The sequence below is a fragment of the Leishmania mexicana genome, chromosome 34 (genome assembly GCF_000234665.1).
Source record: "Leishmania mexicana MHOM/GT/2001/U1103 complete genome, chromosome 34".
Taxonomy (NCBI): Eukaryota; Euglenozoa; class Kinetoplastea; order Trypanosomatida; family Trypanosomatidae; genus Leishmania; species Leishmania mexicana.
The window spans coordinates 1305546-1328204 of NC_018338.1; the positions used below are offsets into that span (position 1 = coordinate 1305546).

Sequence of the window (22659 nt, forward strand, 5' to 3'; positions counted from 1 at the left end):
AAGAGGCGGATCAGTGACGACCATCACGCGCAGCATCCCAAAGGCAGAAAACAGTTCCAGCGGAGCACGTTGCACGTGGGGGTGCACGTCTGAAAGCTTACAAGCGAGAGGGGGCACCACTTCGCATGTAGGCGGCCGATCAAGAGACACACACACACAAGAAAAAGCGTAGAAGAGAGCTGTTTCACCCCTTCCCCCCCCCTCACCCCACCCTCTCTCTAGCTTGTGCCAAGGCTGTTTTTTTCGTGTGTGGGAGCCGCGAAGAGGTTTTCTCTTTTTTCTCTCCATTTTATGCCGTGGATGTCCAGTAGTCGGCGCATACATATGAAGCAGTGTGATAGCAACGAGGAGGGGGCCGGCTTGCCTCAAGCGGGTGCAGAGGATCGCGTGCGCCTCTGCCTCCGCCTATAGCCAGTGTGGTCCATACGTGGAGAGGTACGTGGCCGTAAGGTATGCATCTGTGGTTGCCTGCTGCTGCGCCTTTTTGGCGGCCGCTCCAGACCCTGCCGCAGCAGCGGCAAAGCATTTGGGCACCTCTGCATCAAGAAAAGACACTACCTCTCTTCGCACATCCACGGCAGTAGAGCGCTGTGGCTGCTGGCTCACCAGGCGCTGCCTGCGGGATGAAGGAGAGAGCAGTCCCCCTCCGCTTGCTGTGTGGCCATCAAAAGCCTCACCCTGGTCGCGCCCATCGGGGCATGTGAGCAACCTGGTCGAAAGGACATTCCAGTCCACGGGGTAGCGTTGCAGTAGATCACAAGTTGGCTCCAGCACTTCCACCAAGATAGAAAAAGCTGGTTCTGAGAGCCGCATCACAGCTGATGCACTGCGTCCATCAGCAGCACCCGGGCGGGTTGGCGGTTCCAACGGAACGACGGCACTGGATGCGTACTGCTTTTGTGCGGGTTCTTGAGCGACAAGCGGGTTCGCGGACGACAGAGGTGCTGACACCTTCACAAGTCGTGGAGTAGAACCTGCAGACGACTTGCAAGCATTCTTCTTGTAGTCAACCAACAAGGCCTCAATGGCATGCCGATACATACCAAGGGCACACTGCAGCAAACTCTGTAGAGTGAGCCGCAAGATGCTCTGTGTCCTCGTCAGTTCTTTCTCGTGCGCCTGCAATGCAGCGCTTTCCTTTAGCAGCGCCTCGCACAAGAGTAAGCACGACTCATAGTCGAGCAGGGCGGGGATAAGGTAGTAGCAGCGCTCTATCACGGACGACCTCACCTTGGTGAGTAGGTCGTAGCCAATGTGAAGAAGTGCATTGTGCGTTAAGGTCAGCCATGGCGCCGAGTCGTGGTCTGCATGTTGCCGTTGCGGCCGCAGCCGAAAACGCGTCAACGCGTATAGGAGGCCACCAAGACAGTTGGTGTGCACTACGACCGGTCGCGTTAAAGAGTCGGTTTCAGATTTCTGGTGCCGACTCTGCTGCGCGGAAAGCCGCTTCAGCTTCGCGCCCACCGTAGCAGGAATACTGCTGGGGTGCAACGCGTCCCAGCTGATGCGGAGCTGCTCGCGCGCCACACGCTGGGTAGCCTCCATAGCCCGCGTGCACACTTCATCACACGCCTGTTCGCCTTCCTCATCCTTGCTGAGAAGAGTGACGCAGGAGGAAGAGGCAGCCATGTCACTGGTGCAGCTGGTGCCGCCCATTGACTGGCTCGCTCCTCGTTTCTCTGCCAATGCGCACAGACGCGAAGCGAGTCGCTCTCGAATGCGTAGATCCAGCATCGGCCACGCAACGGGCACAAAATACTGCCTGTAGCGCTGCACTTCGTTCTCTTCCTCGAGGGTCAGCACTCCCCCACTTGTGATGCACAGATACTCTACTCGCAAGGCAATCCACATGCCCAGATTCCTCGTCCAACGCGCCGCTACGACGGCAGTGGCATGATCCATAACTTCGACACCGTCTCCTGCACTGCTACAATGGCAAGTGATGGGTACTGCTGCCGCCGCCGTCATCCACTGCGTCAGCAAAGGCACTTCCACTTGCTTCACGAGCGCAAGAGACGGCAATGAACCAGAATGTGGCAGCGACGAAGAAGCCTTTGTCGCTGACTTGTCACTCGACAACTCACTCCACGACGACGGGAGAAGCACGGCCAGCTCTCGTGCGTAGAGCAGTGTCTCGCGATACGTGCCCCAGTCATCGAGCTGCATTAGACAGAAAATGGTGATCGCTTACCCATGTGTGGATTTGATTCACACTTTCTCGACCACCAAGCAACGTGAGAGTTGTCTCGCAACGCGCGTGCGTGGGGCTGTTTATGTGAGTGTACTCGTGGTGTACACAGTAGCGATCGCACAGGCAAAAGAATGGGAACGGGCTCACCCGCCAAGTGCACTAGCAAACATGCACACAAGCAGTATGAAAGAAGAGAGGCAGTCGAGCAGAACGCAAGAGGGAAGGGTCAGCACGATCAAACCACAAGGCGCACACACCACATTCAAAACACGACCCACGCCGATGGCGGAGTGCACGAGTCCCACGACCGAGCAGAGCAAAAGGAGGGGGAGGGGAGGCGGTGTGCCGTAGCCACGGCAGAGACACACGCGCACAAAAGAAAAAGGCACCCCCTTTTTTTGCATTTTTCTGTCGCCGCAGCGTGCGCATGTATGAGAAGAAGCGAAAGCACACGGCTAATGTCTTTGCTTGCGTCGCTCGAGGAGCGGAAGAGAGCGCTGGTGGGACAAGAGCACGAAGTCGTATCTTGTTGAGGATGAGGAGGCGCCGTAGTGCGCTTGCTCTTCATGTATGCGTCCTTTCTTTGGTCTTCTTGGCTCGATTTGTTTTCTTATCATGTATGGAAGGAGACCAGAAAAGAACGCGCACAGGCAACCTCGGAAACACACATACGCACACTACTGTGCAGGGAAGGAGAACAGAAGAAGACCCGCGCTGATGCTCACTGCGGACATCATTGGGCACATGGTAAAGGATAAAAGGCACAACCGCGCGAGGACGCGCGCGCACACGCACCCATATGAAGAGGGAATGAGAGCCGGAGGAGGGGGAGAAACAATCAAGCGCACGCACGCACGTGCACACGTAGCCAGCCGCCTTCTCTCCCGGATCGCTCCATCTTGCCTTTGATGTCACGCACCGTGAGCTACGGCTAACCCGACAGAGAGAAAGAGAAGCACAGACTCTCCACAACTGAGCCGGTCGACCCTACCTGGTGCTTCTTTCCTTTCTGTTGGTTTCTGGCCATCTTCTATCATAGGAAACACAGAGGGGCAGAGGGACAAAAACGTCCGTGAGTACAATCGAGTGCTGTGTTCATTTTTCTACTCCTGCTCGCTCTCATGGTTCCTCTCAGTGCGACGACAGGTGTTCTATGCCAGCGCCAGCACCGCGCTTGGTTCTCTGTCTGTGAGTGGTGCAGTGGAAAGAGAGGAACGATACACCTTGGCGTGACTCCCCCTGTGCGAGGGTATGTATATCGGCACAACACCTCTCCATCTGCTTTGCGTGCTGGCTTGAAGTGCGCCCATCACTAACGATGGGCAAATCACGCCGTTCATTGTCGCTCTCTCCTCTAACCTCGCGTAGAGCTGTTTAAAAAAGCTGTGGGACTTTGGTCGTCAGGCTCACGAGGCGGCGGTACACCTCAAAGTCGAATTCGTCATCAAGCATGGCGTGCTGAAAGTACGTCAGATCCCCTGTGGAAGGATCGACGTAGCAGATAAACTCGCAGACGCGGCTCACTTCCACTGCCTCTGGCACGCCAACCACCTTTACCGACATGCCCGTCACGCCACATTTGAACTCGCCCGGGACCGTCAGCTCAAAAATGATGGAAACATACTCGCCACGGTGACTCTGGTAGGTTTGCCCCGTCACGCGCGGCGACACGCCCTGGAACACAGGGAACTTGTTGCTTGGGGTGGATTGAATGTGCTGGGCATACATCGCGGTTGTGTGTGTGCGTGTGTGTTTTGGGGGAGGGGGTCTTCTGAGGGGTAAGAGGCGCTAGTAGCGCAGAGTTACGTGATGAGATGAACGCGTTCGGATGGAAGGGGAAGATGTGAGGATATGTATGTGTGTGTGGGGGGGGGAGCAGTGAGTGCGGGGGAAATCGGTATAAAAGCTGGCTCGTTACAAGAGGTCAGTCAGATACGAGACAGCCAATGAAGCAGCAAGCTGGGACACGCACGCGAGTTTCTGTGTGGTTGTGGCAACAAGAATAGTGACGAAGGAGCGAAGGCCGAAAAGTACGGGCACCAAATGGAAATGGTGACACTGTGAACGACTGCACAAAGCGAATGACACGATATGCACGAAACCAATGAGATGGAGATGCGTGGCCCAGCTCATGCAAGGCAGCTAAGTCACGTTCACGCGCATCTCCTCCAAGACCTGCGCGGTAAAAAAGAAGCATTACGGCGCTCTCTGCGACAGCGTCAGTGGCACGGACGTTTCCACAGATCCATTGGATTCGTTTGGAGGCTTCGTGAAGGTCGGGGCCGTCATCCCTCTTCTAACAGGATCGACTTTCGCTACCCTCGACGACAAGAGCTTTTTATGTTTTGCCTCGTCGGGCCGTTTTCTTTTGTTTTTTTTGTTTCGCCTCCCCCTATGCAGGGGCACCGGGTGTCAGCAGAACAACAAATGCATCCGCCAGCGGTCGAGAACACACACGTACGTGCGTCACGGGAAGAGAAGAGAAAATGCAGACACGAGAGAAAAAAGGAAAAAAAATAACGCAACCGTCAGTCGCCGTAACTGCGGCTCCCGTGCTTCATTTCCTCTTCATTGAGTCCATTCTCTGCCACCCAACAGGAGTCAAGCTCCACTCTACCCGACGACCGTCTCAGGGCCCCCTACAGGCAGTGCGATGGCCGACTGGGATACGCCCGGGTCGCGGCCGACACTCTGCCCAGCATATGGTGGGCGTCGGGCCATTCGCTGACGCAGGTCGCTCCACCGCAGCGCCATCCAGGACGTGACCGCGGATATCGAGCAGCGACAAGTCGTGCTGGCCCTCCCCACGTCCTGGGCGCTTGACCCTGTGACGGCCAGGGGTGGCTGGGCGTTGGCAGGGATAGGGAGGAGGGACTGCTTGGCTTCCTCACACAGAGTTGGGCACTGGGCCCTGACACCACCGCATTGGGGTGTTAACCGTCATTCGGGAGGTCGTGCACGCTGAAAGAAAAAAACACGAGGAACAATGTTGATCACTGCGTCGGCATCGCGCCGGCGCCGAGCCCTTTGGCGTACTGATTCTGCAGTCGTTTTAACGCCAGAAGACGCTGCGCAAGCAAAAGCCACCAGTGGAACGCACGCTGTCTTCGCTTCGTCGCCTCCTGCTCCTGCACCAGCAGCACCCACTCCTCGTAGGCGCGAAGGAGTGCGACGCTGTCAGTTTCCTTGACAACGATGCCGTTGATGACGGTCTCCCAGTGCCCGCGGCGGTGCTCGTCGGTGCGGCGGCGCTCAAAACCAACCACAGCCAAGCGGAAGTCGAGCTTCATGCGGCGCGCCACCCGAGATATCTGGGGCTGGGTCATGTGCACAATTCCCTGTGGCGGGGCTTTGTCGAGTAAGATGTACCACGACGTCCGCCCGTGATGTGGAATGCTCGGAGGATCGCCTGCAGTGAGTGGCAGTGGCTCGAATGGCTGCGTTTGCCAACGACCGTAGAGTGTCGACGGTGCCGCGAACGGACGAGAGGTGGGTGGTGCCACAACCTTGTACGCTGGCTGGTCCTCCGTGAGCAGGCTGCGTCCCTCGCGCAACCACCCGTCGCGAGACCGCAGACTCACGATGGCGGAACGCTTGTACACCAGGCGACCCTTCACGCTTCCCACGGTCGTGCTTGCATCCTTTGGGTACACCCCCTCATGCCGCGCAAGGTCGGAGTCTATCACATAGAGTGGGTGGCGGTGAAGAGCATTCAGCGTTGTGGGCACGGCCTCCGAGTACATGAGGGAGTGTAGCTGCCGGCTCTCCCGGTGCTGCTGCCGCTGCGCCAGCGAGCTCGTGTGTGGCGCAGCCACGTTGAAGGTAGCACGCAGCACCTCAGACAGCTCACGGGTGTCATCCCAGGCGAGTTCGTCGTGCCACAGGAATCGGTGCTGCCGACAGGTGCCGAGGCGACGACCGTAGGCGTATGCGGCGCTGTACTTGGAGATGTACCGCGGCGTCGCGTCCACCGCCACGTGACCAGAGACTGACAACGTGTACGATGCACCCCAGAGTGTGGCACAGCTTTGGCACGGGTTGACAGAAAGGAAGCTCTCGCGCTCCGCGGACCACACCTCCACCCAGTAGCATGAAGTGAGGAGTTTCTTTGACTTGAGCTCCTCACTGTCTTTGGTGTCTTCTGCCGACCCTGCTGAGGGCCGCTGTCGCTTCGACCCCTTGCCCGTTCGAACAGCCTCACTGGCGTCGGTGCGACGGGATGCCTTGCGCTTCTCGCGGCCTTCAAAAATGGAAAGAACTCGCAGCGGTCGGCGCGTCGTTTCTTCCCACTCACCGTCTGCGGTATTGTCCCCGCCCTCACGTGAGTCGTTGTACCCATTGGCAGCGCCTCCGGCAGGCCCCGCTGCGCGGCCCCTCTCCAGCTGCGTCTTGGCTAGCTTCGCCACCACAAGACGGCAGCTCAGCCCCGCCACGCGCGCCAATGCCAGAAACACAAGGGAAAAGTAAAGAGGATGGGGCAACTCGAGGGGCGCATCCGCGGAGACACGGCAATGACACTCTGCTATCTTCGTGCAGAGAAACCCTGGTTTGACAGGTAGTGACCAGTCGGAAAAGTCTTGCTCTGCAGACGAGGGAGCAACACTGTACGCCGCGGCGCCAACAGATGTCCCACGTCCACTCGACGAAGCTGGAGCCGCCGGTGCCTCCAACTTGAAGTGGTCGTTGATGATCTTGATGAGTACATTCACGGCCGCCGAGGTGTTATTCTGCACCGCGTCTTTCGCGCACGTCACCCATGCGGGGGCGAGCGAGGGTTTGCGATGCGGCGGCTTCATCGACTCTGCCACCAGCACCTTTGCGGTGGCTACTGCTTTGAGAAAAACGTAAGCACTTGTTGCCTTTCTGGAAGGATCTTCGCAGCGTGAGCGCTTCGGGCCCCTTCCGCGTGGCACATGGAGCTGCAGAAGCCGTTTAACGAAACCGGGATGACACGACTCGCGCCAGAGTAGACGGGCTCGAATGAAAACAGCCAGAAGTGCGAAGAGCGACTCGCAGACGCGCTGAATGCGCTCTGAGCGACGCTTTGCGGCTAGCAAATCCCTCTGCTCCATCATGGCCTCATAAGCTGGGTCACGCTGCCGCCATGTATCCGAAGCGCGCGGCCGTCCCACAAGCGGCAGTTGCGCCCATTCCATCAGGGGCCGATTACTCGCAGTCTCCTCCCCGTCCACGTTCACAAGTTCCTCCTTCACGCTACTCGATATTACAGTAACTGCCTCACCTCTTTTGGTAGTCGTTACCTCTGTCTTGACAGTTGAAACCGCGTAAGTGGTCTCGTGCTTCACCGCCTCACCTTCGCCGTCGTCAGTCAGACCCTTCTTGACTAAACTGCTGCTTTCACTTTCCTCCTGCTTCTTGGCAGAAGAAAAGGCGACTGGAAGCTCCACTTCATCCCACTCATTCACATCGGTGGCCAAGTCGCTCCCATCCTCCTCCGTGGCGTTACGCGTCTCGGCTGGGTCAGCGGGTACGCTGGCGGATGTCACCATGGCCATTTTTCGTCGTGTGCCGCGGCCGCCTTCCGCGGCCGGAATGCGCAGTCGCTTCGACATATTGCGCAGATACCCATCCACAGTGGCAGTCGCCGCTGAGGCGACTGACGTTGCAGCCCTTCGGGTGTTGGAGCTCATTATTGACGGACTATCAACAGAGTAGAAGCATAGCGTAATGCACAGCTAGAGAAGAGAAGCCCAGTACAAGAGCGGAAATAAGGTGAAGGTAAAGACGTAAAACACCCAACCGGTCCTTTTTCTTCTCCGTAGTTTTTTCCCAATGGAAAAGATGACCACAGTATGATGTCAAAAAAGAAAGTGGAAGAGGAGCGTGAAGGGTCTCGATAAATATGCAACACTGCACAGTGCCGCAACCACAAAGTTAGCCCTGAGAAACAGAGAAACAGGCTAGAGATTAAAAAACAAGTAAATATCCTTTGTTTCCCAGATGCTGCTGTCCGCGCTGGCAAACCAACACGTGCAACTGTGGCTACTTCACTTCTTGGGTGCGACGCAACAGACGCCTTGACAATCAACCAATATATAGAGAGATAAACCAACAGCACCAAAAAAAAGCAATGGAGGGGAAGGAGGATAGAGCGCTCAATATAAAGAAGGCATCAATGTGAAAAGCAAGCAAGCTGCAAAGGGTATATGCAAAATGGTCGATGCAGAGGTGACGCAACGAACATGAAAGACCCCTTCCTCAACAGTGATGAGTGCTGCAGCGATGCATCGAGTCATTCGGTGCGGGAAAACATACTGGAACTCTACCCAGTAATTTTTTGTTCAGTAGTGCGAGCCACCGCACTACGCAAGCCTATAACTTTTTTGTTTGTTTGTCTGTGAAATGTGCAGACGGTCATCCATCACCGCGAGAAACCAGATGTGAAAAGGGTCAATGCTCAGTAACGCCTGACGAGAAAAAGTGACTTTTTTCCAACTTGAATGGCCGTGCATCTGCTCACTTCCACACTGCGAGCTTATTCGGATTATAACCTCTGCCTTGAATGTTTAAAATCACCTCCGATACAGCGGCGTAGAACTCAAGCTCGTTATCCCCAAACTGATACAGCCAGCCTTTCGTGAGAGCATCGTCCAAAAGCATAACATCTGTACCGCGCATTGAAACATGCTCACACGGGTCAACAGACACAGCCACGCGCTCAGCTTCGTAGTCAGGATCGCCAGCGATGTCCAGTTCTCGATTGCTACTCTCCGCACCATCGCTCCAGTTGGCGCTAGTCGCACCCGGAATGAACTGAGCCTCTCCGCTGCGATCAAAGCGACCGCCGTCGGGAGCACTATCGTTGCCTCCAAGAGTTGGGATACGTTTATCCGCTGCATCAATACTCTCCCGTGCTTTTTCAGCAGCCTTCATCCGACGTTGCTGCGACTCGTACGATTTCTCGGAAAAGGGGTCGAGTAAGGTTACTTGGCGCGCGCGCTCCTTTGCGTTACACCTATACTCACCCTTCCTTTGCTGCTGGAACAATCCTGGTTGACGCCATTTGTAATCCAGCAGAAGATCAAAGTACTCTGAGCCAAACACATATGGGTCCATCGTAGTTTTCTGAATCGTGCTAGGCAGGTGAAACTCATCGTCACTGGGTCCAATGAGTCCTGGGCGCCGCTTCAATTTTGGCTTCACCTCCTCACGTGTATGAAAGTTAGCGACGTCGTGAAAACCAATACAACGGTTGCACCCCATCAAGGCAACCACTTGCTCCAATGAAAACCCTTGACGCGATAAAACACGCTTCATGTTCAGGACATCACGGTCATCCTCGGGAACCAGCGAACGCGGAAATGTGAGGAGCAAGTCACGTGTCATGAGCTCAGGTGGGTCATCACGACCGCGAAACGGTACTACGTTGGGTCCACCAAGGCGAGCCATTGCCTTTGCTGTGAACATCGCCCACAAATCGGGAAAGGTGTACATCGGCTGATCTGCGTTAAGTTTCCAAATGAAGTCTACAATCTCCTCGGCCTCTTCTCGGTAATTCTCAGGTGCCACAATAGGGCATCCAAATGGTGTTTGCGTGTTACTAAGCGCATGATGCAGCAACATTCGCACGGCAACGACTGCTAGATCAGGCCTTGAAAACAACTTCTGATCGATCGAATCGCGAATGTGCAGCTCATTTCCTGAGGGTCGCCAGCGCTGATACCATCGGTTCAGTGCATAAAAGCCTGTGCTCGTCACGTTTACGAAAACGAGAAGCCCGGTAAAAATGGCAGCCGTTTCCCACCACGGGCGCTGTCGAGCAAGGCGATGAAGATCACTTTCCTTGTACCCCCACCAAAGCAGTCTGCCTGAAGTAGGGGAAAAGAGGCCACGGGTCCTTCGTTTAAGAAGGCTGGCCCGATACATATTGTTTGGGGTTCTGATGCAAACCGTTTCCAATACTAAGCGGAGAACAAAAAGAAAAGGTGGTTCGTTGTAAAGGATATGGTGTCGATATATTTTTCCCCCGTAAAATCAGGTGTCAAAGAGATATAAAGGATAAAAGGAAGACAGACGGCAGAAAGAGAAAATGAGAAAGCCTTTTGACAACATCTTGAGCGGAGTGCGAAGTCCCCCACAGAGAAGCAGATTGCTCAGAGCAACGTTCACACGTTGCTGTTCCCATCTGTAATTTTTTTTCGGGGGGATTTCCTCTCTTTGATCGCGTGCACTTCAGTGAAAGTCTCAAGCATCGGCAACACAAAAAAGCCACCGCAGCAGAGTCGCTACAAAGAAAGCGCGGAAAAAAACATGTCTTTTTTCACAGGTGCTTTCGTGGAGCTGCGAAATCAGGGAAAATATAAGATGACGCTCCAAGAGACTTATATTTTAGAAATGTGTATATACGTATATTGAATTGTACACGACAAAGTCTCAACCTTTGAAGTAAACCCATGAAGCCAAAGATTCACAACTCCTCATTAAAAAAAAAAGAACTGACATAACCGAAACTAGAAAAGTGGTGTTTCGCTTGGAAAGGAAGACACTTGAAGGGAAATGCGGCTGTTTCGGCTATCGTCAGCGAAAAATGAAGCACGCCTAAACATTTCCGATGTGTTCCTTTTCGGCGACGCCTCTTGAATGTGTGAGCATCCTTGTGCCACAACAACCTCCTCCATTGCTGTTATCCATTGTACAGGGTGGGCGAGCTGAGCTGCCAGCACTGCAGCCGTCATCTCCCTCACGTTTCCTTCCGCTGCGCCACTGTTAAATGTATCGACAACAAGAGTGCTCTCAAATCGCCCTTTGTGACGGATTTCGCCAATATTCGCCCTCCTCATGTGCTCAAGCGCACTCTGCTGAAAAGCCCTGTTCAATGGGTTGAAAACCCTCCCCGTCAAATTTGTAATCCACAAAGGGTGGACGCGGCGCTCCTCATCAATTATTCCGTCGTTGGAAATCGATAACAGCTCGCGAAGAGACGCCTCGTCTGGAAGGGCTGTACGTACGAGAGGAAGAAACGCATCCATGGCACGCCGAAGCTTGCTCGAATGAAATGGAACTTCCATGATCAGAGGAACAAACCATGATTTCTTCTTAAGGCCACTGCGGCCGTCCTCCTCCAACGTGAGATGCGTAAGTTCCTCTAGTGACGGAGTAAAGCCGTCGTCCGCGCCCTTGATGAACCGGCGAAACGTTGATCTTGAACCGTACTTTTGCGCTGATGACGTTGCGAAATCACCATCGTGGACAACGTCCGGATCTCTTGCCACACCATCTTTGTTGTCGATGCGGACGGATGTGATAGCATGGCTTACAAGGGATTCAACATCCTCACCGCTGGCACAGTTTGCCCGGTATTGCGGATCCAGGCATTTGCCCAGCACAGCTAGTCCGACAAGGTCGCCAGCCACGACGTATTGCTGATGCCTGATGTTATTGTTCACCACTTCAACGAATGAGGATGTATGCGCAAGAGATTGTGCGACCTCCTCGATAAGCGCGAAGAAAACTTTGTCTGCCGTCTCGCTGTCGTCGCTGAGATTTGCTCGCTGAGGACTGCAGGCGTACAGTTTTCTATTTCCGCGCGGGACACCATCGCATGCCTGCTCCATGAGCAGGCCACGCTTGAAAGTTAAATCAACAGCGGTCTCGGGAGTAAAGACACCGAGAGCTGTGAGCGCGGTAAATTCACCTAGACTATGCCCGGCGATGCAGGAAATTTGCCTATTGTATATCTGTGGATTTCGATGCTTCAACTTTTCGTATGCGAGAAGTTGTGCGGCGAGAACGCAGGGCTGCGTTAGGTACGTTAACTGCATCACACCGTCTGGGTGTGTGATCGTGTGAGTGCATGGTGTAGACTCTTTCATATTAAGCACCTCTGTGCAGGGCCGCTTGCAGACTTCATCGACAACAAAAGCGTCGCTACGCGCCACTACTTTCTTGGGGTTTTCTTGAATGATATACTGTAATGAGATGCCATAATTGCGCATCATGCAATCTGTCATGCGTTCCCATACCTGCACAACCGCAGGGTCATCCAGAAGGGAAAGACACATGCCTTTGGCATGCGCTCCTTGACCCGAGAAAGTCAAGGCATTTCGCATCTTGTCCTTCGTCGGGTGTTTACCCGGGAATCAGTAAAACGGGAAAAACAAGTGCGGAGGAAAAACTCATAGCATGAAACAATGACGTCAGAATGCATTGCGTTTTCAAGAAGCCCTGCGGATCGAGGACGCCCCCCTGGAAAAAGGGGAAAAGTTTTAGCCGATTCCGGGTTGTCTTCCACGACCTCGACGAATGCCGCGAGAGCGCTCAAGCAAGCAAGGAGAGAAACCCAGGAGAGAGCAGGCATGTGGCAAGCAAATGGACAGGTATTTTGCCAAAAAATGTTTCCCTCAAAGACGAACCTCAACATTACACAGTTCCGCCCCGCGTCCCAGGGTTTTCCCATGATGTTTAGCAATTTCTCCCTTTGCATTGGCAATCCGCCGGCTTTTACTTTACATGGGGGGCCCTACGCCCTTCGTCGGCCGGCGGCCGCTTCCACGGTAACAAAGGAGCCCCCCACCCCTATCCCTGCCAACGCCCAGCCGCCCCTGGCCGTCACAGGGTCAAGCGCCCAGGACGTGGGAGGGCCAGCGCGACTCGTCGCTGCTCGATATCCGCGGTCACGTCCTGGATGGCGCTGCGGTGGAGCGACCTGCGTCAGCGAATGGCCCGACGCCCACCATATGCTGGGCAGAGTGTCGGGCGCGACCCGGGCGTACACCAGTCGGCCATCGTGCTGCCCTCTTGTGGTGGTGAGAGGGGGGTCTTCGCCAACCCCAGGGATGCGCCACACGGCCGCCGGCACAATGGCAACAGACCCTTGGCGACCCACAAGGCCGCGGCAAGTTGGCCACGGCCCGAAACGAGGCCGCCCTTCGGCGGCAAATCAAATGCGTTCACACGGCGCCTCCCCGCCGCTGTCCTCGCGTTGGTGGGCGGCGTGCGCCCGTCGGGGGTGGCCCGTTGGCGCTCCTCCGTGGTTGCGCCAAAAAGGGGGCCGTGCTCGGGCGGCATGCTGGGTGCCTTCCTTGGGCCTGGCACCAGTGGCTTCCGTTTTGGCGAAAAGAACGGCCCGTGGGCGGCCGCACCCGGCGGGACAGCCCCCTGGCGGCCCCCGCCACGGGCCCGGCCAAGCGGTTTTCCCTGCCCGCAAGCGGCACGCCGCGGCTGCGCTTTGGCGGCGGTGGGTGCGACTGCCAGGGGGGGCGGGTCCACAGCGCCCCGGCGGTGCCCACGCGGGTGCGCAGCCAGCGACCCCTTCGGAGCCCCACGCGCAGCCACCGACGCACAGAAGAGCCAGCGCCGCTGTTGCCACGGGCCCGCTCTCCCTCCGCATGGCGCCCGGCACGGGCGCCACAGCGGTGGGGGATGCCATGCTGCGACGTATCTGCGCACAAGTGCTGGCGCTGCTGGCCCGCCGCGCGCGCCTCTCATTTCTGTCCGCCTGTGGCCATTGCGGATGGGAGCGCCACGGCGAAGCTGACAAGCCTGCCGAATCGGCAGTGGCAGAGGAGCCGGCGCCGACTGCGTGGATCGCGCGCCTGGTCGCCGGCCTCAGACGCCAGGCCGGCATCGCCCGAAACGGCGATACACGATGCGGCACGCTGGGACACGAGGCGCTCCGCGGCATGCGTCCCACACCAGATGGACAGGGATGCCGAGCCCACGAGACGGCAGGCGGCCATCCTCGCCCAGGCCCGCGCGGGCACCCGTCCGTGCACTGGGGATCGCTGCCGCGGCGGGCGCGTGGCGGTGGTAAGACGGGGCGCGGGTGCCGTACGGCCCGCTGGTGTTGCGGTGCCCCCCGCCCCCGCCCGTGCTGGGCATGAGGGTGCCCGACCCGGCGTGGTGCCCGGTATGCTGCGCGAGATTCTCGGATCGCCCGCCGCCCCCGCACGCCCCCGTGGCAGCGACGGGGATGGGGAAGACGAGGAGAGCGAGCCCCTTCCCCTCCCCAGACAGCAACGCCGTCCTGACGCAGGCGCCGTGGCCCGAAAATGCGAGCGCTGTGCGCGCGCTGCCAACCGCTGCTGGCATGGTGTGTGCCACATCGAAAGACAGAGCGCAGAGGTGTGAGAGAGCAAGAGAGTGATGGGCGGAAAGGGCGCGAGGGAATCGCGTAGCAGTGCGCCCCGCAGCGCATGTGTGCAGAGCATGCGGCATCTCCTGCATCTGTCCAGGGCTGCACTGATGAGGCACAGGTGCCGGAAGCATCACGAGAGCAGCCCGAGCTGCACCATCGGGTCCTCCACACTCCCCATGCGGAGGGCTCCATATTATGGGATGCCGCGGCTTGAGGCGACGGAGGGCGAAGCACGGCACACAGGCAGGGGGTGTGCAGGGCCGCCGAGGACCCCCTGACCTGAGGCTGGCCAACGTCCTCCTCGAGCTCATCCGGCATGTCGCCTTGACCACCCACCTATTACCCGCATCACAGAGACACCCCCGCATCCGCCATCCAGCAGGGGCCCGGACGCGCCCCGCGTTGGATCGGACCGTGCAGCTCACCCATGTCCGCGGGACGCCTGCCACGCAGCGCGTGCCCGAAGGATGGATGAGGAGGGACAGAAAGTGCCCGCACGCCGCATGGCCCGGTGCGGAGGCAGGCGGCTCTTTCTAGACGCCCAGGATGCAGCCGTACCCCCTCCCCCCTACAGAGGCGGGTGAGCTGTGGTTGTGTGCGCCTATTTTCTGACTTGTTTGCGGTGGAGTAGAACGGTAAAAGCAAAACGAAACTTCATTCTGCCACCCAACAGGAGTCAAGCTCCACTCTACCCGACGATCGTCTCAGGGCCCCCTACAGGCAGTGCGATGTCCGACTGGTGTACGCCCGGGTCGCGGCCGACACTCTGCCCAGCATATGGTGGGCGTCGGGCCATTCGCTGACGCAGGTCGCTCCACCGCAGCGCCATCCAGGACGTGACCGCGGATATCGAGCAGCGACGAGTCGCGCTGGCCCTCCCACGTCCTGGGCGCTTGACCCTGTGACGGCCAGGGGCGGCTGGGCGTTGGCAGGGATAGGGAGGAGGGACTGCTTGGCTACTCCGGAGGGTGAATGCCTATTTTGGATTTTGCAGAGTCAGGTGTTGTTCACCATCAGGGGCAGTGATGGCAGGGAGATGAGAAAAAAAATCTATAAAAGCAGGTGGCGGACGATTTCTCTAAAAGTAAGCAAAAAAGGGGCGTACGCGCTTGTGTGCACGTTAGCGTGGGATGGGCACGGGTATCGGAATCGCCAACGGCGCCTGGGGCTGCGGCTGGATGGGAAGCTGCGTGTTCAGCTGCGGTGCGACCAGTGGTTGCGGTGACGGTGCAGCGCTTGGCGACGTCAGCGGAGTCGGTGCCGCAAGCGGTGGAGGCACCGAGGACAAGTACGGAGGGCTGAGCACAGGTGGGCCGCCGGTGGCGAGGACGGGCTGCGGCGCAAGGGTGGAAGAAGCTGTGCCGTACATGCCCGTGCTCTGCAACTCGGTGTGGAACGACAGTGGGGATGTGGCGACTGGAGGTGGCGGATAATTATTTTCTTGGTTAATCCAAGGGACGGGCGGCACGGGCTGATTCGCCTGCGACGAGGCGGTTGGCGCGCTGAAGGATTCTATTGAGTTGGAGGGCGAGAGCCCCGTTTGCGACTTTGCTGGCGTTGGAAGTGGCGTTGCCGTCGGCTGAGCCGACGGCGCGGCGACGGTGTATGGCGGCGGCGGCGGGGTGGCTAGTGGAGGCGACGTTTGCGGACTTGATGCTGTTGCCGCCGGCGCGTTGTAGGAAGGCGGCGGTGGCACGGGCTGGGATGTGGCGTTCGGCATGGGTGCCGCCGCCTGCGGTGATGGCACAGCTGGCGGCGGATTTGCCGGGACGGCTACGACTGTTGGCGCCTGCGGCGGCGACGCCCGCGCTGGGGGTCGATTCAAGGACGATGACGAGGAAGATGAGGACAAACTACTGCTGCTCGCGCTACGGGTGCTGCTGAAAGACGAGTAGGAAGTGCGGCTCAAGCTCTTGGCGACACCAGTGAACTTGGGAGGGGCCAGCTGCGGCCCTGCAGCCGGCGGTGTGCTCTGCGAGTTTCTCTTGCTTCTCTTTCGGTGCTTATCCTGTGCGACAGGCTCGGGCACGATAGACGGCGCCGCCGTGCTGAGCGTACCATCCACGCTAGATTGGATGAGAATGTTGATGTGCTTCGTGAGGTGCTGAATCTCGTGCCCAAGCTCGTCGCAGTACTCTACGTGCTGTGCAGGGATCGACGACAGTGGTATGTCTAGCGCCGCGCGGTAAGCAACGATCATGTACGACAAGTTGGTACCCAAGCACTGGAGTTGGTAGAGCACGTCGTATTGTAAGTAATGGCCTATGGAGCCTTCAGCGGGAAGCGGCAGCTTGTTCACTGGGTTGCGCCATTGCCGTACCATGTCCTTCACCTCACGACTCGTTCCGATACGCGGCGGGGCAGGGCTGTTGTCCACAAGCTGATTGGCTACCTGCAATACGATGTTTGCCACCCTCACAATCGATGCCACATGGTGGTCGATAGACTTGGTAAGCCGGGAGGTGCTGACGGTGCCACTCTTGTCCGGTCCTTTGAGTGGCGTGCGTGTCAACACATCGTGCTCTCGGTGCAGCGCTGCCGCGACGGTTTCGCTGAGAGATTGCAACTGATACGCCACATCGTACTGCAGGAGATAAAGCAGACTGCTCTTCTCGGCGGTGTTGGCCGGCACGCGCCTTGGCGGCTGGCCACGATCACTAGTACTGGCACGCGCTGCCGTCACCTCGCGCCCGCGTGACGCGTCCTGCACGCCTTCGCAGCGAGTAGGTTGGCTTGGGCGACGATGCCGATCACTTTCACCCACAACCACACGCACGATGTACGGCTTGCCCTGGTCGGCACTGGTTCCTCTGCTGGGCTCGGGATCGCGGGCAGGGGGTGCAGCGACCGGCAGCGGCGTCACCGATGCCTGCGGTGCCGGCGCATCCAGCGAGAGCACCCGGCAGTTCATATCGGCGTAGCCCACTGTCTCACCGGCAGCGTTGCCGATGACGTAGTCGGCGTACGTGCGCAGGGGAGGTTGTGCGGCTGCGTCGGGCTGCGATACCAGCGGACACGGGCACGACCACCGCGCAGCGCCAACGACTGTCCCTTCCTTTGCGCTGACCAGCTGACACTGACACATGGCAGGAAAGGCAGTGGCAGCCTGTTCACTGCTCATTCGAAAGTCGGCCTTGTGGCAAATGTTATATGTCACTGAGTCGCCAATAGCGTAGCCGTGCGGGTGTATCACGATGGGAGGGAAGTCGAGGAAGCGCACCTCGACAGAAATGGTTGACGAGGCGCTGGCAATGAGTGGGTTGAGTCCGTACACCCGCTTCACGGCCACTTCGAGACGATAAGACTGCATCCTGCTGAGTCGCGCTACCGTTGCGGTGGCTGATGCTAAGCAAAACAAAAGAGTTTCGGTCACGCTGTGAAGTCTTCTGCATAAGGTACTGATTGCCTTCGCTGATTCGGTCTACGGGGGAGGAGTGCTTGGGGGAGGGGGGGTCGTTCTTTTTTTTGTTGTTCTGTGAAACCCTCAGCGGCGTGATGTGTGCTGTACGTGACTTACATTCATTCCAGAGTCGATGGCGAGCACGCAGCACGCTACGGTGACCTGGAGTGTCGTTCTTCAGCGCCTCCTGTTCCCGGATGAGCGGTGCAAACGAGGTTAAAGGCGAGCAGGGCAGGAATGAACGGATGAGGGATCGCAGTGCACACGCGCAGGTCAGAGTAGCTTGGCAAAGACCTACCGAGAGGTCAGCCACGTAGGATTAAGAGGAGAAGGGTGGAGGTTCGGTCAGTGAGAAAGACCTGTGAGCCCATGAAGGATGTCACCGTGACGCACTCGTGTGGCTGCGTGTGGGCGTGCGCATGTGGGCGCGTGCATCAAACCAGACAACTCAGTGCGCCCCGTCCGCCTCCCCTCATCCTCTCCTTGTCGAAGAGTTTGGGGCTACCCAACGAACAGGGCGAACGGCACTCTCGTCGTTGGAGCTCTTTTTCTTCTTTTCGCTCTGTGGCGCGTGTGTGCGTACTCCCCACAGGCACACGCATCAAGGCGTGTGCCACGGACGACACTAAGAGGGCAGCACACGGAGTTGCGCTAATGGTCGTCTCTCCTTTTTTTCTTCCGGCATGACTGCTTGGTGGTTGCTGTTACGTGCGACAGAAGGAAAGGAAAACCAAGCGTGCCTCACAACGAGAGGGGAAATAGTGGTGCCGCGAGGGAAGACTGCTCACCGCCAGATGCACATAGATCTTTATCAACGCAAGCAACGGTGGCAGGGCCACGCCTCTTCCCTTGCGGGTGCGCCTGGACTGTGTGTGTGATGCTGTTTCAATGCTCTTGGCGGGCATGACGCGTACACGCCGAAATACTCGGCACAGACGACTCTGCCGCCTTCTGCATCTACGCATCCTCATCCCTGCCACCACCTTTCTTGAACTTGCCGATGCCGTAGACCTTCTCCATGAGGTAATGTGTCCGCACACGGCCGCCTGGCTTGTTCTGCGCCATCAGCTCTGGCGACTGCTGCAGGGTTTCAAGAGACGGTGTGATCATGCGATCGCGCAAGCGGCCTCTTTTCTCCGCCACCTCGCCACGCTTTGTCGTCTTCGCGACACTATCTTGGTCCTTCAGCGCCTTGGCCGTTGCCTTGGCCGCCATCGCGTCCTGCTGCTCCTGTAAGGCGTGCATCCTGTCCATCTTCGACTTGCGGCGCTTCATTGGCGTCGCGCCACCAGCGGTTGGCGGCGAGGCACCATCGTCGTCTAAGCGTGGGCGGCGGAAGATGGTCTTGGAGCCCGTCTTGCCACGATCGATGTACGCGCGCCGATTCACCTCCCGCTCCTCATCCGTCTCCTCCATGCTACGCGCCACCTTACGTGAATCAATCTTGGCACTCTCGCTGCGGTCCATGTCCTCCATCGACTCCGACCAGGCGTCACTATCCTCGGGGTGAATGCGCAACTCCTCCTCCTGGGCCGACGCTATCATCTGCAGCAGCTTCTCTTCCGCGACGGCGGTGCCCTCTGGTGGCTCGTACATGGTGGCCCCGCCATCTGGGTTCTCGGTAGCGTGGTTCGTCATTAGATTCGCAGGCACTTGCGCAATGTTGCCATCCTTGTCTTCTAGCATCGGCATCTGGCCAGCAAAGTTGAGCGGGTAAGGCGCCTTTGACCCTACCGTGTACTTGTCCAGCTCGCGGTCGATGTGCTCCTGAATGCTGGCCTGTGAGATGTAGTTGATGTGGGTCATATACTGCAGACGCTCGCTCGCACGCTCGTACCAGTAGAAGAACTGCCGCTCGTGGAACTCGCGCAACAGGTCTAGGTGCTTCTTCTTCAACGCTTGGCGGCCCTGTGCCAGCTGCTGCGACTCGCGACGCTTGCGCTCCTGGCCCTGCATCTCGTGCTCCCACTGCGCCAGCTGCGCGGATTTGGTGATGTTGTACTTGTAAATGTACTCGTCAGCGTTGACGCGGAACGACTCGAGCCACTGCCGCTTGTACAACTTTCGTAGATGCTCAAACTGGGCCTCATGCACGTTTCGCCAGAGCTCGTTCTGCTTCCACATCCAGTGGCGGTACGGTGTAAGAAAGCCGGTCATGCGGCGCCCGTGCTCCGACTTGGAGGGCAGATTGTAGTAGGGACGCATCTGGCGCCGCGCCACCCCGCTGGAGCGCATCATGGTGCTAGTGAGCAAGAGTACACGGTGTTACTACTTCCACAAATCCTCCAACGGCGTGACGCCCAATAGACCTCTTCACGTGCGGCCGTTGCTGCGATGGATAGGGGCACAGACTCGCCTTCTCGGCGAAAGAAAAAGGAGGCACACGCCCGTACGTGATGAGGTGGTCCACGTGCGTGCCGCCGGTGGTTTTTTTTTTCGTTTATCGTTATGTATACCTCGGCAGCCTCCCTTCTCCTTGGATGAAGAGAGGAGACACAGTGAGGAGAAGAGGGAGGAGCAGAGGCGGGGGGGGGGGGCGAAGAGACGCTGCATTGGGGACGAGAGAGCACATACCCTCGATGGAGGCATAGGCGGGATCTTACCACGGAGCATCACCGAATGGAAACCGACAGAAAAGCTCGAAGAGACATTGCTCACAGCACCGCACGCGCACATGTGTCTGCGGTGAGAGAAGCGAAGGAAGAGGGTCACGGGAGGGGCGATGTGTGCGATGCCAACGTAGAGCTTCCGCGGGTCGACAACGACGCCAGCCAGAGCGCTGAAGACGAGAACTTAAGAAACTAGAAGAAAGTATTTGGCTTGCTTATCACTAGCACAATAGGGAAAAACGGAGCACCAAGCAGAAGACAACGCACCTTGGAAACACGGCGACGAGAGGGGGGAGAGAGTCAAGAAAAAAGGCGCGACACGCATGCATGCATACGCACATACACTCAACGACGCGCTCAACAGCGCATGTCGTTGCTTCCCCTCATCGGTCCTTTTCACCTCAATACGTACATCGTCACATTATGAATGTGTGCCACCAGAAAAAGGGAGCAAAACAGAAGAAAACGCGCCGTCACCTCTAATGGCCGACAAAGTCGTCGACCGACTCATGCGTTAATCCGTGTGTAGGTATCCGCGTCGCAAGCCGCTGCTTCAGCTCCGCGGCCACCTTTTCCAGTGTGGTACTGGGCATTCCAATGGTCGTCACTGGCTCTACGAGGTATCGAGCGCTATCGGTGGTGGGCGGCGGCAACGGCAACATCCGAGTCCCGAGCTGGCTGATGGGTAGTTCCGGCTCCAGGGTGAGAGCCTCCGTCTCACGACTGTACTCCACCGCCGTATCCGGTTCCACGCGCTCCGACTGCTGCACGAGAATGTCAACGTAGACGGTCGCCTGCCGCACCGTGTTCCAGCGCTGGATGAGCAGTTCCTTCTCCAGCGCCTCCGGGCTGATCGTCCCCTGGTGAGTGCCGGCAGTCCCTGCGGTGCCGTTGTCGCCATGTTCACCGGCGCCACCGTCGTACAGGTTATGGTAGTATTCTTCCGCCTTTCGCTGCTCCTCGGTCAGCTCTGGCGCGGTACTCGATGGCTGCCCTGCAGCTGCGACACCGGCTGCATCCGACGCTCTCGAGTCGACTGATGGGCCGCCGGCGGGGCCGCCTGCCACCCACGCAGCTGGTTGATTGGTCGCTTCACTTGGATTGACGATGGGCCCCGTGTTTCCCCTGCTGAGACAGCTCCCTGCCATGGTGCTGTTGCGTAGAGCAAGATAGCAAGCGTCACAGACGCGCTCTGGCTCCGTTATGCCCCGCATCGGAATGGCAGCCCGGTGCCGCGAGCAGTCACCACATAAGACGTAGCCGCAGTTGCGGCAGTGGTGGCGACGCACCGTGGTGGAAAAAACGCAGCCACATCCGTTGCATGCCGGCGCATCCTCGTCCTCCTGCCAGTACCCCTTCGACTGCTTCTCTCCCATGGCGGCTAGGTTTCTGTGTCAGGCAGCGTGGTGCGCTTGCGTTGAGTGAAAAACAAGAGAGGGGGTGGAGGGGGGGGGGCAACACGGAACAACGGCCGATTTATCGGTGTGCCGAATCAGTTTGACGCACCAGTGGAATAACGACCGCTAACGCAGGCGCGTCGCTTGGCGTGCACGTCAGGCCTTTTTTTTGATAGCCTCGATAGCGAATGAGTTCCGCGCAGAACCAAACCAATGTTGCAAGCTGAGACAGCGGCGCGCTGGAAACGGTCCAACTTAAGTGAACCTTAATGCGCACCATTGAGGAAAAAGAACGGAGAAAGGGGAGGGGAGAAGTACGAGGGCGTTGACCGGATGGTGTGTGCAGCATTAGGCGCAGTGGTTGAGCCGGCAGCCCCCCTACTTGTCCTCGCTCCACTTCAGATTTCGGCGGTCAAGTCTGCGCGTGGGTGACTCGCCGTTGCAGTAGGCGCGGGCTGATCATGCGAGCAAGTGTTCGGAAGCACAAGGACGCCGTCGCACCGCCTCTGACGTAAACAAAGCAATGCGCGCGTGCACTGCTTCTGCCTGTTGGTACCTTCTGAGTATGATATGCGTACCACTCACACGCGCACACCTGCTGGGAATATCGTCATCCGTGACAGCTGGAATCACAAAGGTAAGCTCCCCTCCACACACACACACGAGCAAAAAAAAAGAAAAGTGCAGGAAACATCAAAGACGTGAGGCCCTACCCCCCCCCCAAGAGGGAGAGGGGGGAGGATTAATAATAATAATAAAACAGATAGAAAGCGAGATGACAAACAAAAGGTGGTAAAGACCATCTATGGGGGGGAACGAGTGGCCTCTGCCTCTTTCTTGGCCTTGCGGAGGTGCAAACACATGCATCGGTGAGTGGGAGGCGGGGCCGAGTGGACCTCCTCTGTAGCTTTGTATCACAGCAATTCTATCGTTGTTGGAAAGGAGGAGTGTGCCGAGCAGCGGCA

At 57.8% G+C, this 22659-nt stretch overlaps 8 protein-coding genes across 8 annotated transcripts; all 8 read right to left on the bottom strand.

The window, feature by feature from the left end:
• Nucleotides 1-405: 405 nt before the first annotated feature.
• On the bottom strand, nucleotides 406-2166 carry LMXM_34_3430 (conserved hypothetical protein; the record flags this gene model as incomplete). Its single annotated transcript, XM_003879290.1, has 1 exon — nucleotides 406-2166. One exon carries the CDS (start codon nucleotides 2164-2166, stop codon nucleotides 406-408), a length of 1761 nt encoding a protein of 586 aa, XP_003879339.1.
• Nucleotides 2167-3565: 1399 nt separating this feature from the next.
• LMXM_34_3440 (conserved hypothetical protein) lies at nucleotides 3566-3919 on the bottom strand (the record flags this gene model as incomplete). The annotated part of the gene is made up of 1 exon (XM_003879291.1): nucleotides 3566-3919. One exon carries the CDS (start codon nucleotides 3917-3919, stop codon nucleotides 3566-3568), a length of 354 nt encoding a protein of 117 aa, XP_003879340.1.
• A 1265-nt stretch (nucleotides 3920-5184) lies between these two features.
• LMXM_34_3450 (putative DNA-repair protein) lies at nucleotides 5185-7707 on the bottom strand (the record flags this gene model as incomplete). Its single annotated transcript, XM_003879292.1, has 1 exon — nucleotides 5185-7707. The coding sequence occupies one exon, from the start codon at nucleotides 7705-7707 to the stop codon at nucleotides 5185-5187; it is 2523 nt and encodes an 840-aa protein (XP_003879341.1).
• Nucleotides 7708-8668: 961 nt separating this feature from the next.
• On the bottom strand, nucleotides 8669-9775 carry LMXM_34_3460 (conserved hypothetical protein; the record flags this gene model as incomplete). Its single annotated transcript, XM_003879293.1, has 1 exon — nucleotides 8669-9775. The coding sequence occupies one exon, from the start codon at nucleotides 9773-9775 to the stop codon at nucleotides 8669-8671; it is 1107 nt and encodes a 368-aa protein (XP_003879342.1).
• An 887-nt stretch (nucleotides 9776-10662) lies between these two features.
• On the bottom strand, nucleotides 10663-12261 carry LMXM_34_3470 (conserved hypothetical protein; the record flags this gene model as incomplete). Its single annotated transcript, XM_003879294.1, has 1 exon — nucleotides 10663-12261. The coding sequence occupies one exon, from the start codon at nucleotides 12259-12261 to the stop codon at nucleotides 10663-10665; it is 1599 nt and encodes a 532-aa protein (XP_003879343.1).
• Nucleotides 12262-15408: 3147 nt separating this feature from the next.
• Nucleotides 15409-17598, bottom strand: LMXM_34_3480 (conserved hypothetical protein; the record flags this gene model as incomplete). Its single annotated transcript, XM_003879295.1, has 1 exon — nucleotides 15409-17598. The coding sequence occupies one exon, from the start codon at nucleotides 17596-17598 to the stop codon at nucleotides 15409-15411; it is 2190 nt and encodes a 729-aa protein (XP_003879344.1).
• Nucleotides 17599-18645: 1047 nt separating this feature from the next.
• On the bottom strand, nucleotides 18646-19926 carry LMXM_34_3490 (conserved hypothetical protein; the record flags this gene model as incomplete). Its single annotated transcript, XM_003879296.1, has 1 exon — nucleotides 18646-19926. One exon carries the CDS (start codon nucleotides 19924-19926, stop codon nucleotides 18646-18648), a length of 1281 nt encoding a protein of 426 aa, XP_003879345.1.
• An 850-nt stretch (nucleotides 19927-20776) lies between these two features.
• On the bottom strand, nucleotides 20777-21673 carry LMXM_34_3500 (conserved hypothetical protein; the record flags this gene model as incomplete). Its single annotated transcript, XM_003879297.1, has 1 exon — nucleotides 20777-21673. The coding sequence occupies one exon, from the start codon at nucleotides 21671-21673 to the stop codon at nucleotides 20777-20779; it is 897 nt and encodes a 298-aa protein (XP_003879346.1).
• Nucleotides 21674-22659: the final 986 nt, after the last annotated feature.